Source organism: Molossus molossus, unplaced genomic scaffold, assembly GCF_014108415.1.
Source record: "Molossus molossus isolate mMolMol1 unplaced genomic scaffold, mMolMol1.p scaffold_m16_p_7, whole genome shotgun sequence".
In the NCBI taxonomy this organism is placed as follows: Eukaryota; Metazoa; Chordata; class Mammalia; order Chiroptera; family Molossidae; genus Molossus; species Molossus molossus.
The window spans coordinates 112,079,031-112,098,237 of NW_023425401.1; the positions used below are offsets into that span (position 1 = coordinate 112,079,031).

The window sequence follows — 19,207 nt, forward strand, 5'->3', positions numbered from 1 at the left end:
AGAGGTCTAAACTGGCCCCTCCTCACTGTCACAGGGAGAGGAGGCCGTGTGGCCCGGCCCTGGAGCCTGAACTGTGGCGCCCGCGCGGGAGAGCCTGCGCCTCGGGGGCCTTCGCGTGAGCCAGCCCGCGGGAGGGCGGTCAGGTCCCAGGCAGGACTTCGAAGAGTTTCTTTTTGTTTTGTTTTCTTTTTCTTTTGGGGTTTTTTTTTTTAAGGTGGAGAACAAGAAGTACAAAGAAGGACGATTTTGTGGGTGAGGGTGGGTGTCCCACACTCGGACGTTTAGTCGCCGGCAGTGTGGTTGGGGGTGTAGCGTGTCAGGTGGGGCTGGGGTCCGTGCTGTGGCTCTGAGCTCGCGCTTGTCAGTGTGGCTTGTTGAGGAAGGAGGACCCATCTCAGTGCCCAGCATCACGACCGTCGGCCTGAGTGAGAGGAGCTGTGTCCAGGCCTGTCCAGGCTGCTGGTGGTGAGGGTCTGTCTGTTCTCTAGTCCCACCCCTGCAGCCGAGGGGCTCCTAGAGGCGATTGTGCCAAATGACCGTCACAGAGACAGAGGAGGGAAACTAGTGATGTCCTTCCCCTTTCTTCATTTCACGTCGAACAGACGTCTAGGTGGGTTTGTTTTGCTTTGGGAGCATTTTAGCCGCTCATGACTGTGTGGCCTTGGCATTCGTGGTGACGGGTTTGTTTCAGCAGGAGGAGGTTGGGACAGGAAATCGCTGCCCTGTGTGTGTCTGCGCTCGCGCCAGAGGCCCTGCTCCAGCTCTGCCGGGGGCTGGCCGCCTGCTCACGCTGTCCCTGCCAAGAGGGCGTGGTGGGAAGGAGAGATGCAGTCCGCAGAGTGCGTTAGACTCAGCGCTGTTAAAAGGCCATTGTGAGAATTTGAGTTTCTTCTTACTTGTTTAACTTATCAAAATAAAGCCCCTCAAGAAACTTGAGTGTATTCATCCATCCTGATGTGTAGCTCATATTTACTGTTGGAATAAAATGTCTGATTTTTCTGAAAATGACGTTGAGTTGAACTCAAAACCAGTTTTACAGCAGGATGCTCACAGCCGGGTCTGCGGAGCTCAGTGACTGTGAGCTGTCCGGGGCGGTCTCACTGCTCATTGGTTTGTGCCACCCAAGGCTTGGGTTCGGGGCCTGGGTTAGAAGGCCAGGGGCCTGGGCCTCTGGGGTCCTTGGCGACTGGGATGCAGGTGAAGATGAAGGAACCAGGGCCGGCCTGTGTCTGCTCCCCTCAGACGTCCTTCAGCCAGACCGCCTGGCGGGACCACCCCGGAGCTGGTGGGCTCCTGGCGGCCTGACTCAGCAGGACTGCTCTCACCTGCGCTGCCCGCTCTTCTCACGCGTGCCCGCAGTGCGGGCTGGCAGCAGTCTCAGTGGTCGGTGCCCTTGAACTCTCTAGGCAGGAATGCGTTTAGTGGATGCTTCCCCTGGGTGCAAGAGAGGCTCTCTCAGTTGGGGGTGGGAGGGAGAGCCAGGGCCCAGCCTACAACCCCTCATTCAGAGGACATGAACAGAGGCCAGGGACTGTCTGAGGTCTCGTCGGCACTGATGGGCTAGTTACCAGTCCTGTCTGTCCATCACAATAAATTATGGACTTTTTATTTGCACGTAAGTCTTTCAGACTGACCTGTTTTCAGAGGAATATTTGAGTCAGTGTTTCTGGCAGGAAGAGCCATCAGAGAATTGAGAGACACATTCTAGTCATGCCCTCGCTGGACAGGAACCCAGGTGTGCCGGACCTTCTTGCTCATCACACCTCAGCCGTCAGAGTGAGGAGGTTTCTGCTGCCTGCTCCTTAGAACGTCACTGATGCTGGAGAGCTGCCCAGCCTCGTTCTAGGGACCACTGTGGGATGTATTCCTGCTGCAGATGTGCGGGTGACCACCCGGTGGTGGTGGTGGTGGTAGTGATGATGGTGATGGTGGTTATGATAATGGTGCTGGTGGTGGTAGAGATGATAGTGTTTATGGTTGTGGTGGTTGTGGTAGTGATGGTGGTGGTGGTGGTATTTATGGTGATGGTGGTGGTGTTTATGGTGGTGGTGTTTGTGGTGGTGGTAGTGATGGTGGTGTTTATGGTGGTGGTGGTGGTGGTGATTTTGAGTGCAAGGATTACCGACTGCAGCAACAGTGGAAGCTGGTGCACCACTTCTTTAGATTCAGGAAATACTTTCTTCACTTTGCTGTTGGTTAGCTCACCGTGTACCATGTTCCCCTAACTAGGGTTTGTTCTCTGACATCGTCTGTTATGTGTGTGGTTCTGCATGTAGTGGCAATGCAGTAAAAGGTGCAAACCAGCATTTTTACTGATATCAACAAAGCATAACATTGACTTTCTTTTCCCCATATGTCAGCAAAACATTACCGTGTGGATGGCCCAGTGGGCATGGTGGGGAGTAACTGGGGGACAGGACGCGCAGTTTACAGGAAGCTGCCGCTGTGGGTGAAGCACCCCTTTACCCTGCACATACTTGGTCTTTTCTGCCCCCGGCTTTGTCCGTGCAGTGGGAGGTGCGCTCCATCCCCTTCACCACCCTCACTGTTTCTGTTTCGGACCAGTCCCTGTGGTTCCCGGGTCCCTTTGGACTCGAGCTCAGAGCTCAGCTCAGCACTGCTGCACGTGGAGCGAGGCCGCCGAGGCGGGTGGGTGGCGAATGCTCCTTCTTTCCGGAGCAGCGTCCATGTGGTCCCTCGCCTGCCTGCCGCTCGCAGTGCTGTCCCCTGAGCTGTGTCCCGGGGGCCCTGCTGCTCCAGGGCTTCCGCCAAGCTCAGCGAAGCCCCCTGGGAATGACCCGCCTTCCACGGGACCCCATCCTTACTGTGCCCGCTCTGGTGGGGCAGGGGCCATGTTGGCTTCTGACTCCGGACCACCTCTTGCCTGATGTGGTTTTTTGGAAGTAGGTGTTCACGGTGCCCACAGCATCGACTGCCCAGGATGGTGGGACAGCTGTCAGGCCACGGGGCCTTCGAGTGTGGAAAGAGCTTAGGGTGAACCTGTGCTGGCAGAACCAGTAACAGGGGCTGCTCCTGACCGCAGAGACGCACTGGATCGAGGCAGGAAACAGGCTGGGACAGTGCCAGGCCAGGGTGGGGACAGGCCTTTGTCCTGGGCTCCTGGCCTGCTCAGGGTTCACCCGTCTGAATGTCCCTCAATGTTAGGTAGCTAGAGAATTTTCCATGGGACCAAAACGATCTCCTGAGTTGAGCAGAGGGCCAGGGGAGTGACCAGGTGGTTCCTGGGTTCTACTTTGTGAGGATTCGCCTGTGCTGTTGGAAGGGCTTCCGCTCCCTTAGGTGGACTCGTGGCCCGTGGCTGTGCCGTGTCCCCAGTGACACTTGCCTGGTGTCGTGTCTTCACTCCTGCCCACCCAGGTCTGTGGTGCCGTTGCTGCAGGTGATATCGAGGGGCTCTCCCATGTCCGTGGAGGACTCCAGTCGCATCATCCCACTCTTCTACCTGTTCAGCTCCCTGTTCAGCCACTCGCTGATCTCCATACACGACAACGAGTTCTTCGGTGACCCCATAGAAGGTGAGGCTGTGAGGAGCTAGTGTTCCTGTGGGAGAGACACCTTCATCCCTTCACGTCTGCAGCGTGTGGAGAGCTTCTCTGAAATCGTGATGGGAGTCGGGCTGTTTGTCAGTCGTAGGTCAGAGGCCATCGTCCCTGATGCCCTTCAGTCTGGAAGAGCTGGTGGCGCTGTCCCGGAGCCTCCGGGACGCCTGCCTGGGCATCATCAAGCTGGCCTACCCGGAGACGAAGCCGGAGGTCCGCGAGGAGTACCTGACAGCGTTCCAGAGCATCGGGGCGGCCGCCAGCACCGAGGAGCAGCCGTGCGTCCAGACGGGGCAGAAGCGGTGGATCCAGCTGTTCAAGGTGAGGGCCGGGGCGCTGCCCCGAGCAGCAGGTGGGCTCTTGGCACACCCAGCCAGCCGCCCATGCAGCCCTGCCTGGGGCTCGGTGCTTAGAGCGTCCGCCCACGGACAGACGGGCCAAGGGCTTGGTTCCCTGTCTAGGGCACGTGCCTGGGTTGCAGGTTCAATCCTCAGCCCTGGTCAGAGTTGTGCAGGAGGCAGCCAATCAGTGTGTCGCTCACATCGATGCTTCTCTCTCTCTCCCCACTCTCTCCCTCTCTCCCTCTCTCCCTCTGTCTCCCTCCCTACCATTCTAAAAATCCATGGAAAAATGTCCTTGGGTGAAGATATACAAAGGACAACAAAAAACAGTGTACATTTGCCTTGGGTTTGTTTCGTTTTTTCTTTTGCTCTTTTAAATGTTATTAAGTTTTTTTTTTAACCGTGTGTGTCACGGTGCATGGTTGGTGACAGCGTGCAGGTTTTGAGTGCACATCGGTGGTGTGTGATTTGTGTGTCCGTCGTGTGCTTGCCACCCAAGTTCAGGTCGCTGATCCTCCTCCTACCCCACCCCTGACGTCGGCCTCTTTCCAAATCCAGTCTGACACTGTCCATGCATCTGTTGTAAATCGACTGAGGGCTTCTGGTGACGAGGTCAAATACAGACAACGTTTTAATGTTTTTGCTTTTATTTTTTACTAAAAGATCTCTTACAGATTTCATTTTTTTTTAATCTTAAGAAATCGGTTAACACAGATGGAATAAGGTCATCAATTTAATGGAAATTGAATATGAGTTACCCTGAAACAGCCCGTCCCTGACCATGCAGAGGGAGCCGTGGGAGCTCCTGCGGCCGGGTGTTGGCAGGGAACCACCGCCTCTGCGAGCGACTGTGACTGTCGGGGAGAAAAAGAGAAAAGAAAAAGGCTTGACTCCCCGTGACATTTCTGCAGCAAACACATCTCGTCAGCTAAAATCGCTCATTAACGGAGCGAGAGCAGAAGAAACGCATTTTCCAAATTGAATGCTAGATTTACAGTCTGTTTCATACTGGCGACCTCTCGCGCTCTAATGCTCAGTCCGAGTCATCAGCTGTCCCTCCGGGTCTTTTATCACTGCTTTTGTCAAGCTATCTATTTAATTGAAAGAAGTTAATTGAATGAAAATGATCAACTAAGCTTGTATTAATATTGCTAATGGAACTTTCTTCTTGGCCATGTTTGGAGAGAGATGTCAAGCTAGACTTTAGGAAAGGCCCATTAATGCTTGCACTTAACCTGATGGCTAATTAAGGACTGCTTATTCATCCTACGAGTGCACCGCAGTCTCTATCCAGCCCATTCAGCCTGATTTTACAACACATTTCACTTATGAGCACGGGCATTAGTAGCAGAGAGAGTAACTGATAATGTTTTGATCGGGCTGAATACAGTGCTAATGCATCATTGAATTTATAATCTGCGCAGATTGATGGAACGTATGTTTGCACGATTTGTTTTAATTACCTATTTCTGTTCCAAAATAAATTCTAAAGGGCACGTGTTGAGCCCTCAACACATCCTTTCTTAAAGACTGACGATTTTGCAACTTTTCTAAGTTAAAAATAAGCTATCCATCCATTTAAACCCTATAATTCTTATGCAAACTTGCCCGGGATGTGCCTATTGCGGTGGCATGTGCGTCTCCTTTGACTACACCCTGGGGCCTTTGTGAACGAAGCTGCCCATCGGGCACCGGGCGTTGTGTGCAGCCTCCGATCGTCGCTCATCTCATGGCACCTCGAGAGCGTCACCGCTTCCGTGGGACAGGCTTGTCTCCGCCGGGCGTCCTGGCAGGGCTCACGCGGGCCGGGCCCTGCTCTGTGTTGTTTGGCAGTAAGTGAAAGTCGTCCTGAACCTCACGCCTCCGAGTGGCCGGCTCCACTCCGAGACGGTCCAAGGGTTCTGAGGACTGGGGACGGACGTTCATTTTGGGGGAAAGGATTGTTTTAGGTTTGAAATCGGGTTGTTACAAAGACCTTCTGAGTTTAGAACAGAATTGTTTGAAGGCAGTTTTTTAACAGGATTTCTGTTCTTTTTTGTTTGTTTTTTTAATCCTCACCCGAGGACATTTTTCCATTTTTCGTTCAGGTAGAGTGGGAGGGAGAGAGAGGAACAGAGAGAGAGAGAGAGGAACATCGACGTGAAAGGGACACATCGAGTGGCTGCCACCCGCACGACCAACCAGGGCCGGGGACAAACTGCAACCGAGGTACGTGCCCAAGGCAGAGGTTCGGTGGGAACCGAACCCGGGACTCTCTGGACTGCAGGCCAACGCTCTAACCGCTGAGCCAAACTGGCCAGGGCCAGGATTTCTGTTCTTTAGGGAAATTTATGCTGCCTGTGAATTGAACCAAGGCCTGAAAACAGGAAAAAAAAGGCCTAGGGCGTGGTCTTTGAGTAGCAAAGGATTCAGCTGCTGTGAGTTTTTCTTTACAGAGCAGGTGCTCTGTCGTGTGAAATGGGGAGAACCTCCCCCAGTGCTCATGTGTTCCAGACAGCGTTCTGAGAGCTCTGCGCGTAGGAGTCGATTAGCACGGAGCCTCTGAGGACGCCGAGGTACTCCCCCGTGTCACCACTGGGGTCATGCAGGTCGTGGCTGGAAAGGACCGGGGTAGACTGCCAGCGTTTATATGGCAGTGCCAGGTTCAAGGTGAAGAATCCAAGTAGAACCAACTGAGAAGGTACAAGCATTTTGCCAGGGGTTCTCCTGCCTTCCGTTGACCTGACTCCCTCCCTGGCCAGCCAGCCCCCTCTGCAGCCCCACGCCGGCCCTCTGGAACTAATTTCTGGGAGAGGCTGTTGGCTGGTGCAGAGATGACTCTAAGCGGAGACGGCCATCTTCCCTTGTCACCGTGGGAACAGGCCCATTCCGAGGCCGGCACTGACACCGCTCACACAGTCGAGGCCTTGGTATTCGTCCTGCGTAGACTCCTGCTGCGCGGGCTCTGTCCTCGCGGGCCTTGGCCCGGTGCTCCGGGCGTGTGCGCGTGGGCTCCCCACCAGAGGAGACGCGCTGGGGTGGGACGGAGAGGGCTCAGTGTGAGGGGTTGTCGCTGCTTTGGTGGTTGATTTCTTTTTTTTTTTTTTCAATTTCAAAAAGACTTTTTTCAAAGTTAAAACTGAAGACAGTAGCTGTAACTATAACATGCCGCTGTCAGCTGTCTGCCAACCAAGCGGTGCAGAGTAGTGGCCTCGGTCCTGGCAGGGCTGTGCCATGTCCTGCCTGTTTTCGAGGGTCTGCATGCTTTGTTTTTTCTTTATTAAAAAAAATTTTTTTTATTGATATATTAGAGAGGAAGGGAGAGGGAGAGAGAGATGGAAACATCGATAAGAAAAAACATCGATTGGCTGCCTCCTGCATGCCCCCCACTGGGGATTGGACCCACAACTTGGGTATGTGCCCTGACCGGGAATTGAACCGGCAACTTCTTGGCACATGGGTCAACACTCAACCACTGAGCCACACCGGCCGGGCATCTTTGTTTTTTCTATGAAGTAAAATGGAACTATGCTGGAGAATACTGTCGTCTTTAACACACCCAGCGCCAGGCAGCATGGCTCAGTGGATGGAGTGTTGTCCCGTGGACTGAGAGGTCCGGGTTCGATTCCCAGTCAGGGCACATGCCCGGGTTGCAGGTTTGATCCCCAGGAAGGGGTGTGCAGGAGGCAGCTGATCGATGTTTCTCTCTCACATCAGTGTTTCTATCTCTCTCTCCCGTTCTCTCTAAAATATCAATAAAAACATATTTAAATAAATGAAAATAAAAATGCACCTGCTGCAGCAAGTGGTCACTAAGGCCGAGTGAGCTTGCTCAGCCTCTGGGTCAGTCCACGTCCGCGGTGTCACTGCTGCCGTTCTCTGGACCCCAGGAACACCGAGTGGGCCCTGAGCTGGGTCCTCCCGAGGCCCTGGTCTTGAGTGTCATCCAGCTAATTACAGAGAGAGGATACAGCGCAGGAGACGGCCCTGGAGCTCACAGGAGGGGACGGCGTGGTCATTCCCTGGGTTTGATCCACTCCAGGACTCTGGCCCTCTGGCCTCCATAGTCCTGTTCGTGGGGTGGGGCTTTCCAGCTTTTCTCGTGTTTCATCATTATGCATATTTTGTTATGAAATCAACTTTTTTTTTAATTGATATTTTAGAGAGGGGGAAGGGAAAGGGAGAGAGAGAAACATCGATGAAAGAAATATTGATCAGCTGCCTCGTGCACGCCCCCTCCTGGGGATCTATCCCACAACTCCAGCATGTGTCCACACCAGCCGGGCATGAAATCAGTTCTTCAAAAAATGTTTATGTGTTGTATATTTACTATATTACACATATTTGCCACACCCAAGTACCCATAAATTACATGCTGTATCCTTTGCATTGAATTTTTTTCAAGAATTACCAACATTTGAACTTTACTTACCAAATTTACATACCAGATTTAAGGTAAAAAGAGGTTATTATTTCATGTTACAATGGAAATTAGACTTCCAGATGCCTTTAAAAATGTGGACTATGTGTTTTTTTGGTCACATCAGTATAACTAAGTATCAGTGATCTTCATCCAGAAATACACTTTCCCATCAGTAGTCTAAGTCCTGTGTAGACCCACACACGCAGTGCTGGAGAAGACCCCGGTCGGCAGGTGGGCAGTGTCGGTGAGCTTCCCAGGAGCAGCACCCACCCCCTCTCTAACGTGGGGGGCGGGGAGCCTGCTCCCAGGGCACCTAGGGTTGGTTCAGGTCCAGTTCAGGCCGTCAGTGGTGGGGAATGGGTAACAGCTGCACTTTTCCGCGTGCTGAGGCCCTCTCAGCCGCGCCAAGCACTGACTTAACCTGATGTGGAAGGCCGCGAGATGGGACGGGGCACGGGTGCGTGGGATCCTGCCGGGCGTGTGCCCCTGCTGGTCTGCAGAGCTCTGTGGACGGAGCGGGTGCGGCAGCCCTCTGGTGTGTGCCTGCCCTTCTGTTTCGCTCTGGGCCTCAGACCCTTCTCTCCGCCTGGCTGCCCTCGGCCTCCCGCAGCCGGCTGACAGCAGTTCTCCATGGCGTTCCTCGGGGGGGGCTGAAAGGGGGCTGTGGGGGCAGCTGAGTGGGCCTCCAGGGTCGAGGTCTTGCTCACCCCTGAACTCCATCTCCAGCTTGGTGGGTCTTCTGCAGGGGCTGCCTGGGCCAGAACACTTGTGAAAGTACGAGAGAACCGGCTCTGGCCTCAGCACTGGCTGTCTTTTGATCCCGTTTAAAATTGTTACTCCTGCCCTGGCCGGTGTGGCTCAGCGGTTAGAGCGTTGGCCTGCGGTCCAGAGAGACCCGGGTTCGGTTCCCGCTAAGGGCGCGGACCTCAGTTGCAGTTTGTCCCCGGCCCTGGTTGGTCATGTGGGAGGCAGCCACTCGAGTGTCTCTTTCACGTCGATGTTTCTCTCTCCCTCTCCTTCCCACTCTGAACAAAAAAATGGAAAAATGTCCTCGGGTGAGGATTAAAAAAAAAATTGTTACTGCAGTTTTTCTTCCTTCTTACAGTCTTTAGTTGATTCATGTAATTTTTAGTGGTTCTCTGCATAAACTTTGCTATTTTTGGTATCAGATGTGCGTAAAGCAGTTGAGTCTGCGATGCTGGGGATGAACGCACAGAGAAGGGCCGTGCTTGGAGGCGTCGGCAGCGTTAAGGGCCCAGTTAACTTCCATGGTTTCTTAAAATTTGTGCTTTTCTATAAACTTACAAGAAAAATAGTTTACATGAAGAAGGGAATGCTCTCCACTGAATTTATGATGAGGGATTTGACATCTCTACACAAATACTTTGGGCTGGGTCCAGATTTACAAATAAAACGTGCTCCACCTGGCTGAGTTAAATTTCAGATGGCACACGCCTTCCGGATGTCAGCATGTCCTGTGCAGTGCTTTGGCACACTCCTGCTGTGCATGAAGTGACATCTGTGACATACTTACACTAAAAGGGTCATCTGGTGTTTTCTGAAGATCGGACGTAACTCGGAGTGCCGCACACCGGGCCTGCGGTGGACTGGAGCTGCTGACGTGCACTTCTGCACGGGGACTTCTGTCTTGCGTCCCTTCTGGGCCCAGATCACTCTCATCTTCCTTCCTCTCCCCGTTCTCCCTGCTTCTCCTTCCTCTCTTTGGAAAGAGGGCTAGTAATCTGGGACATTTTATAAGTAAAATGGCATTAGTTCTTTTTTATGTTTACAGTGTGAAATATGAAAGGGAAGGCCCTATATTGAAACTTTTCAGTGTTTAATTTCATGACAATCGAGAAGAAAAATGTAAGTCATGGCATGAATTGCCTCACAGATAGTCTAACGATACTTGTGACCCAAGTAGGCTGAAGGCTGTTGTAGACATGATGTGGGTGGAGACGAGCGCGGAGGGGAGGACTTGTCCCCTGCATCAGGGAGCCCTGGTCCTGCCCTGCGTGCCCTTGGGCAGGTGGCCTGTCCTCAGAGATGCGGAGCGTCCTCAGCTGTGTGACGAGGGTGATCAGTTCACGAGGATGCCGGGGTCCAAGGGGATGTTATGTAGAAGCCCGAGCAGTGAATGGGCCAGTGCACAGAAACATTTCTCAGACAGCTTGTCTTTGCTCACAGCTGTGGGGGGTCGTGGGTGAGCTCCAGCACAGTGTTGAATCTGAATGTATAAAATGCCAGTGCGACTGGCTGGGCAGGTGGGAGGTGGGGAGGGAGGACTGTCCCACAGGAGGCCATGCTTTGCCTACACTGTGGGAAGGGCATGAGTTTTTGTGGCTCCTCTGGACTCGCCCCAGAGAAGGTACCTCATGCAGGGCAGCCCACTGAGATCCAGCCTTCTTGGGGGAGCGGAGGAGAGACCTCCACGAATATGTGTGTGGTCAGTGGTCAGACATGGTTCTGACCTAGACCCCCCTTGTCTCTTGGGCCACCTGCGAAAGCAGGGCTCACAAAGCCCTACATCTGTGTGACCTCACCCCTGAGCCACCCCAGCAGTCAGTCCACAGTGAGGGAGCCACCTGACGACCTACCTCAGCTCATTTCTGCTTGTTGAGAAGGGATGTGACCATGGTATGCTGGTAGGCTTTACTGTGCCACCAGTGGTCACAGCTTCACTGGTAGCAAATACCCACCAGTTACAAAGCTGCCTGATAGATCCTGAGAGGTTTCACTGACACAGGTGGGTCTGCGTGGCCAGAGGGGCAGGTGCTGCTCTTTCTGGTCCGCGGGCATGTATGTCATCCACGTGGCGTCCCCAGCATCAGTGGCCAGAGGTGTCCACATGGACCCTCTCTCTCGTCTTTCATGGGACACAGACTGTGGTGTCAGGACCTGCACGTGGTAGGAGGAGCATTTGTGTTTCTTTTGTGTGGATGTTGAACTGTGGGATTTTGAAGGGGAATCTCTGTTAACAACAGATGCAGTCTTGCTTGTCGGATGGGTACATTTGGAAATTTATCCCATTACCCTAATCTTACCATTTCTATCCAAATTATATTTTATCTTAATTCCTTACCCAAATTACCTTTTTTTTTTTTTTGGTGTAATAAGAGGCAGCCCGACTTTTTCAGAAAACACCTTCATACTCTTAACTTTGACTACATAATAGTTGTATGATCAGATCCTGCTGGTAAAGGTTTAAACATATGAATTTATAATTTTATCGTGCTTTATCTTTGTTTATTACAAAACACGTTTCTATTTAATATAGAGCTGCAGGTCTTTTTAAATAGACAGTGGCATTAGATCTTATTAATCAGATGCTATAAAACTTACAATTAATTATTTGTCCCAAGTCAGTCACCGAGCGCCTGCTGGGTCCCAGGGGTCAGTGGCCTGTTCATAGGAGCTGCTGGCAGGGGCGCTGAGCTCGGTGGGGACGGTGCTGGAGGAGAGGCTGGGCGGGGCTGCGGGGAGCGGGCCTCACTGCCCCGAGGGAGACCCCGCGCTGCCTCTCTGCAGTGTCTGCTGGCTCCCCTCTGTGCTGGCAGCCCCTGCGGCTCTGGACCTGAGCTCGCTCTCGTGGGCACAGACACCCTTTCTGCACGCTGACCTGGTGGCCTGGGCGCCGACGGGGCGGTGCCGGCGGGCGTGTGCCATGCGGCCTGTCTCCTTCTGCAGGTCATCACCAACCTAGTGAAGATGCTGAAGTCCAGAGACACGAGGAGGAACTTCTGCCCCCCGAATCACTGGCTGTCGGAGCAGGAGGACATCCGAGCCGATAAGGTACTGGGAGGCCTTTGCTGTCGTCCCTGCGCTGTTTGCAGCTGTGTCTCCGGGAGGAGGAGTCCTTTGCAGTTGCTCAGCCCGTTATCATGCAACTAAGTCCTGAGGGCGAGCTTCCCGTTCGTCTCTGACGCTCAGGTCGAGGGACAGCGCCGACAGCAGGTGTGCCGACTGGAAGGTGCCCCGGGTCCTTAGCTCCCGCTGCTCTCGGGCCGCGCAGTGCTGACCCTGCGGTTCTCGGGTCGGAGACGGCTCTGCTCTACTAGGATCGTCGGTGTAGATTTAGGACTTAAAAACATGGAGCTTTAGTTTTGATTTTTCTAAAGGAACAAATTTGACTGTTACTGACATTTAGCTCTGACGTTTAAAAAAATTAACATTAAAGAAAAAATATTTTTTTTAAAAATTAAGTAACATTGACAAAGGACATGAGATGTTTTTATTTTTGCCAGAAAAGGGCATGATTAGGCTTCTTTCAGAATCTCAGGGGGCAGAGAGGAGGGTATCGTAGGTACGAAGGTGTCCCCGAAACACTGGGGAAACTGCTTCGGGACAATTGTAGAAGCGTTGCTCTGTCCAGGTGACAGTCTGTGAGACGCGGCTCCCGGCCCTGCCCTCTGGCCAGGCCCGGGGTGGGGCTGCCGAACAGCATTCCCACCGAAAAGAGGCCATCGTTGGCGCGGCCATTGGTCTTAGGCCTGGGAGGACGGGGACAGGTGGGTGTGGAGCGTTTGGTCCCCGGAGGGCTAGGAAGTGGGGGTGGTGTGAGAGCCCGGGGCCAGCTGAGGGGCTCCAGCCGGGTGGAGGTGAACAGTGAGCCTCAGTCAGAACAGGTGCAGTGGACCAGACATCAGGTGCGCTTGGTCTGTGCGCTCATGAGCCTGAAGAGAAAGGGCTGCACTGACCGTTGTGGTTGATGCGAAGGCCCAGCCCCATCATTTAGAACACGGTTTGGAGAACTTGTCACGAGGTCAGCCTGCCTTTCCTTCAGGAGCTCGTCCTTGGGCTCCTTCTCCACGTCTCCCAGCCGTCCTCCATGAAGCCCTTTCTGGGCCGGGACCTGGCTGTCTGTGGGCGGTGGGGTGCAGCCCAGAGCTGGGTCTGGGGCCAGAGCACGCGCTGCGCTACCCTTGGCCCCACCCGACCTGCAGCCACCGCAAACCTGCCCGAGGTGCTCTTGCCAAGCCCCTCGCCCGCCTGGAAAAGTCCAGGTGTGACTGGTGTGCGGGAAGCACAGGCGGCACGTGCTCGGCGGGGCACCAGGGCGCACAGGCCGGGAGTCTGGGCAGACTTGGGGGCCGGGCACTGCGCAGCCTTGCTGGGACGCACGTAGTGCACCAAGTTCATTCTTTACCAAAAGACAAGAAAGTGCCTGTGGTCACAGCAGGACACTGATGAATCTGTGAGCGTAGTGTTTGCTCTGTGAGGCAGCCACGTCGGTGATGGTCGCCGTGTCTGGTGTCCCATCAGCGACGGGAAGGTGGCATTTCCCTGGTGTGCAAGGGCACCCCGAGTCGCCCCAGGGGCGTGAGGTCAGAGAGAGACCTAGCTGACTCCAGTAGGCGGAATGCGCACTGCTCGTGTGGGACAGGCGAGCGTGGGCCAGCTCGCAGGCGGCACTGAGCAGAGTGCTGGCCCGCAGGTCACCCAGCTGTACGTGCCGGCCGCCAGACACGTGTGGAGGTTCCGGCGGATGGGGAGGATCGGCCCCCTGCAGTCCACCCTGGACGGTGAGCTCTCCCTAACTCAGACCACGGAGCTCCTTTCCCGTGCCTGCTCTGTGGTTTGTGATGCACGCGCACCACAGACGGCCTGGGCGCCCTCGCAGCCCCCCGCCCCCGCAGCCCCGGCCTGTGGCGTCCCCATGTCTGCCTTTCTGCAGCGTTTGAGCTGCACCGCACAGTGCTTGTCCCTGGGAGTCTGGGAAGGAAGTGTGCCCTCGTCACGAAGGTTTGCAACTGTGTTGCAGTGGGTTTGGAGTCACCGCCACTGTCCGTGTCTGAGGAAAGACAGCTCGCCATCCTGACAGAACTGCCCTTCGTGGTTCCATTCGAGGAGCGGGTGAAGGTATGCCTGTCTTTCTCTGGGGGGCCTGCGGGTGTTACTGTTGCGTGTCATTTCAGCGTCAGAGATCAACACCAATAGAAAGATCTCTGAAGCTGCCTAGTGCCCAGCTACTTAGATCATCTGCATTTTGTTCATTGGATTATAATAGTGAACAGTGCTTTATAAACATGTGATCCAACCAGATACCTCTGTGTACAACCTTGAAATATGTTTTCTTTAGTTGTAACTACTTGAAAGGCCTATTATGCTACTGTTTTATGATGGGAGCCATAAGGTACTTTTCATCAAGTAATGTTGCATTATTTTTTTAAAAAGATACACTTCTGTACATTGTATTAAAGATATTTATACTTTATTAAAAAAAGATGGACGGGTATCTTGATTTCTTGCTGGTTGGTTTTTATCTAATGTGCAGAACTTGGTTTACATTTATCTGTTTCCAAATGTCATTTAAAATGTTTTCTCGCCCTGGCCAGTTTGGCTCAGCGGTTAGAGCGTCGGCCTGCGGTCCAGAGAGACCCGGGTTCGGTTCCCGCTAAGGGCATGTACTTCGGTTGCAGTTTGTCCCCGGCCCTGGTTGGTCGTGCGGGTGGCAGCCACTCGATGTGTCCCTTCACGTCGATGTTTTTCTCTCTCTCTCCCTTCCTCTCTCTCCCTCCCACTCTATCTGTACAAAAAAAAAAATGGAAAAATGTCCTCGGGTGAGGATAAAAAAAAAAAAAAAAAATGTTTTCTCTGTGTTCGCCAACTAGCAGCGGCTCCGGCCCGTCCATCCCTTCTAGAGGGCGAGACAGCGGGTGTTCCCGCAGAAGCTGTCCCCGCTTCTCGCTCAGACACGTGCGCGGCTCCCGGGCTCCCCTGCGGGGCTGCAGCATGGAGCTGTGCTTGCTCGAGCTCACGGCCAGCTGCACAGAGCTTTCCCTCCTCCCAGCCTCCGCCTGGGTCCCTTGGAGGGTCACTGCAGGAAACACCGGACTAGACTACAGGATGGATTTTTATTTTTATTTATTTATTTTTTTATCCTCACCCGAGGACATTTTTCCATTTTTTGTTCAGGTAGAGTGGGAGGGAGAGAGAGAAACAGAGAGAGAGAAACATCGACGTGAAAGGAACACATCGAGTGGCTGCCACCCGCACAACCGACCAGGGCCGGGGACAAACTGCAACCGAGGTACATGCCCTTAGCGGGAACCGAACCCGGGTCTCTCAGGACCACAGGCCGACGCTCTAACCGCTGAACCAAACCGGCCAGGGCCAGGATGGATTTTTAAATTGTTGCGAAGTGGAGAAAGGGAGCAGTGTTACGAGTATGTGATGTTACACATTATAGATGAGGCAGAGTCAGTGTTCGGTGCCTCGGCCTTCAGAATTGGTTTTAGAATTTATGGAGATATGGAAGTTAAGGCTTAGCAGTTTTTTCTCTGGTTGCTTATGTTTATGCAGAGTCTGTGTCGCGTAACTGATGGGTCCCATGTGTGTTGTGTCAGATCTTTCAGAGGCTGATCTATGCAGATAAGCAAGAAGTTCAAGGAGACGGCCCCTTTCTGGATGGAATCAATGTCACAATAAGAAGAAACTATATTTATGAAGATGCTTATGACAAGCTTTCCCCAGAAAATGGTATACATCATTCTCTTCATATGTATGCATGTGGCGGGGTGGGGGCAGGGAGGGAGTTGTTTTTAAAAAGGCAATCATCAAAAAATCAGTGTCCAGCCCTGGCCGGTTTGGCTCAGTGGTTAGAGCGTCGGCCTGTGGTCCTGAGAGACCCGGGTTCGGTTCCCGCTAAGGGCACGTACCTCGGTTGCAGTTTGTCCCCGGCCCTGGTCGGTTGTGCGGGTGGCAGCCACTCGATGTGTCCCTTCACGTCGATGTTTCTCTCTCTCTTTGTTCCTCTTTCTCCCTCCCACTCTACCTGAACAAAAAATGGAAAAATGTCCTCGGGTGAGGATTAAAAAAAATAATAAAAGATCAGTGTCCCTCATCTTGCCCTGTAAGGACTTTGTAGAACTGCGGTACAGCAGGTCAGATGTGGGAGGAGGCCGCGGCATCCAGTGAGATCGCAGGACTGGTGGGTGGTGGTCACAGCACAAGCTCACAGACACGGCGCCAGCCCCGCCCTGCAGCGCTGCCCAGGCCTGTCCCCAGAGCGGAGCCGACAGCGTGTGCCAGCACTGTGGGTGGGCGGCACTCCTGGGCTTCGGACCGGGGGCTCTGCTCTTCCATTGACGTCAGTGTTCTGGGTTGTGAGCTCAGGTAGATGCCCGGGACGGACACTGTTGCAGTCCACTTGCCTGCGGAAAGGCAGCGTTGGTGACGGTGCTGTTAGACAAAAGGAATTACATGGGAACGATCATTTGGGCAGCATCTAGAGGTTGGTGACACATTTTGTCTTAGGTTAGTGTTTGACACCCAGTGCTAAAAGTTTTAGGAGGGATTTATATATTATTAATTGTAGCTTCAGAATGTGGAGTCCGTGATGATGTTGCATTAAATCAGTGTGAAATCAATGCAGGAGATTAAAAAGGAAGCTCGGCGGGATCGGGGTCACAGGTGCAGGAGAGAGAGGCTGTCAGGTGGGAGAGCACAGAGGCCTTTCTTAGAGGAGCCGTTCAGCTTTCTCCCAGGAAGCAAAGTCTTGGATTGTTCTGTTGTTTTCCTGTGGGGACGGGAGGCGGACTCTGGTCCCGGCGCTGTGGGCAGAGTCTCTGCTTGTGCATCACTTTCTCCTTGAGCGGGGCTGCAGCCCCGAAGCTGATACCACAAACAGCGCTGTGAGCCCGCCCTGTGCCTGGGCACTCTCACCTGGGGTTCACGTTTTTAAGATGTTATGTGTGAATGGGGGATTCAGGAATTCTGACTCTTCGTTTAACATACTTTTGGGGGGAATCTCTTCCACCTTTGGGCTCCACGTCTGTCATGAGCCCCTCGTGGTGTGGTCGTGTGTGTGCAGCCCAGGCCTCCCTGTCCTTGGCTCGGCTCAGCTGTGCTCAGTGGTGATGGTTGGATTTGGTTGAGCCTGGGGAAAGCCGCTAGACACAAGGCAGTGATGAGCCCCCGCGACTGGCCTGCTGTCCAGAGCAGAGCTGAGTGTGGAGGGTGTTACGGGCTCTATGAAGAGGTGGGACTTGGCCAGGACTCAGGAGATGAGACCGTCTGCAGGTGAGGTGACAGCCAAGGCCGACAGCCGGGCCGGCCAAGTGCACGTGGTGGGCTTGTGAATTCTCTGGTTCTCATTAGTAAGAGTTTTAAACCATGTGTTAAAATTGTTTTGTATTTTCCCTGGCTGGTTTAGCTCATTGGTTAAAGCATCAGCCCTTGGACCAAAGAGTCACAGGTTTGATTCCAGTCAAGGGCATACCTTGGTTGTGGTTTGGCCCCAGCCCTGGTCAGGGTCATGCGGCAGACAACCAATCAATGTGTCTCTCTCACATCGATGTTTCTCTCTCCCTCTCTCCCTCTGTCTAAAAATAAATGGAAAAATATCCTCGGGTGAGAATTTTTTTAAAAAAATTGTTTTGTATTTTGCTGGGCAAATTAGTAAAGTTAAATACTATCTTACAATGTTTAATTTACTTTCGGGAATTAGTTTGATGTGCTCTGTTGACTGGTCATTTACATATAATCAATTAATGTGATTATTCCATATATCATCCAGTCATTAAAGTAGACCTGTCCTTCATGGATCCTGATTATCTCACACCATCTCAGAACAGTTTCTAAAGTGTGGGTGTCAACACTGTTATTAACGAGTCGCTGCGGGCAGCTCAGAGGGGCGGAGTGACTCCCTCAGAGCAGGGTGGGTGCTGAGCAAACCAACATCAGTCCTGGCCCCAGGGCCTTGTGCCCTTCCCACCGCTCCGAGCCTCACTGCAGCGCTTCTCACAGAGACGGCACGGTCTGGGCCTCGTCCCCGTGGAGACGGGAAGGGACGGCCTCACAGTGGGCCCTGACGCCTTCATTGTCAGGGTGACGGTGGCCGGAGCTGGGGTTGGCTGTGCCAAGGCTTCTCCCAAGAGTCTCCTTGGCCCTGCTGCAGTGTTGTTTCCTTTGTGGGACAGGATTTGTTACATTTTTTCCTGAAGAGCAGTGGTGACAGTGGGGTAAAATCAAAGTGATGGTTCATGGAAGTTTTTCTCCCTGCCACCTTCCCGTGTCTGCAGATGCTCTGCCTGTCCTTAGAAACAAGCAGTGGCCTGGTCGCGGGAAGGCGAGCCTCACTCTGAGCACACCCCCTGCACGCGGCCTGCAGTTCAGAGACACGTGCGGGACCAGGCGCAGTTCCAGCCTGGGGTCCCAGAGACAGCCCTCCTTGGAGACGCCTCGCAGCTGCAGTGCTGGTCCTGCAGGGCTGAGGATGGGCAGGGGCGGGACACTTCCCACGCACAGGATCGCCACACAGAACGTTCACAGACCTGCTGACTGCTGACAGTCGCCTTGGGAAACACTACCTATGAGGAGTGAATGGCTGCCGCTCACCCTTCGAGCTGGTGCCCAGGGGTGTGTGGAGGTGGGCGAGCCCCGGCATCTCTCCCACTCTTGCTCCGTGCCCTCGGCCGCTCCGCTGCCCCAGCTCAGACCGTTCTTCCCTCCTCCCCAGAGCCCGACCTGAGGAAGCGCATCCGCGTCCACCTGCTCAACGCGCACGGCCTGGACGAAGCCGGCATCGATGGCGGCGGCATCTTCAGGGAGTTCCTGAATGAGCTGCTGAAGTCGGGCTTCAACCCCAACCAGGGCTTCTTCAAGACGACGAATGAGGGGCTCCTGTACCCCAACCCAGCTGCGCAGATGCTCGTGGGGGACTCCTTCGCCAGACATTACTACTTCCTGGGCAGAATGCTTGGAAAGGTAGTGCCGCTCGTCTTCACATGCAGGCACATCACCTGCGAGTTACCGGGAGGGTGCGGGAAGCATGAGGAGTGCACGCACGCTGCTTATGGAAGTCCCCACGCGTGTCCATCAGCACAGGGGTCTCCTCACACGTGCTGTTGTCAGTGTGACAGTGGTTCTTGTAAGGTTTTTACCATGTCAGAGTGCTGTGGGGG

At 53.7% G+C, this 19,207-nt stretch overlaps 1 protein-coding gene across 4 annotated transcripts in view; it reads left to right on the forward strand.

The window, feature by feature from the left end:
* UBE3C (ubiquitin protein ligase E3C) overlaps positions 1 to 19,207 on the forward strand; it is a 77,519-nt gene that overhangs the window by 34,143 nt on the left and 24,169 nt on the right. For all 4 annotated transcript variants that reach the window (XM_036246375.1, XM_036246378.1, XM_036246376.1 and 1 more), the window contains 7 exons: positions 3,379 to 3,536; positions 3,649 to 3,881; positions 11,991 to 12,095; positions 13,738 to 13,825; positions 14,065 to 14,162; positions 15,650 to 15,782; positions 18,763 to 19,010. In XM_036246375.1, coding sequence (XP_036102268.1) covers positions 3,379 to 3,536; positions 3,649 to 3,881; positions 11,991 to 12,095; positions 13,738 to 13,825; positions 14,065 to 14,162; positions 15,650 to 15,782; positions 18,763 to 19,010 — 1,063 coding nt within the window. The remainder of the gene's footprint in view (positions 1 to 3,378; positions 3,537 to 3,648; positions 3,882 to 11,990; positions 12,096 to 13,737; positions 13,826 to 14,064; positions 14,163 to 15,649; positions 15,783 to 18,762; positions 19,011 to 19,207) is intronic.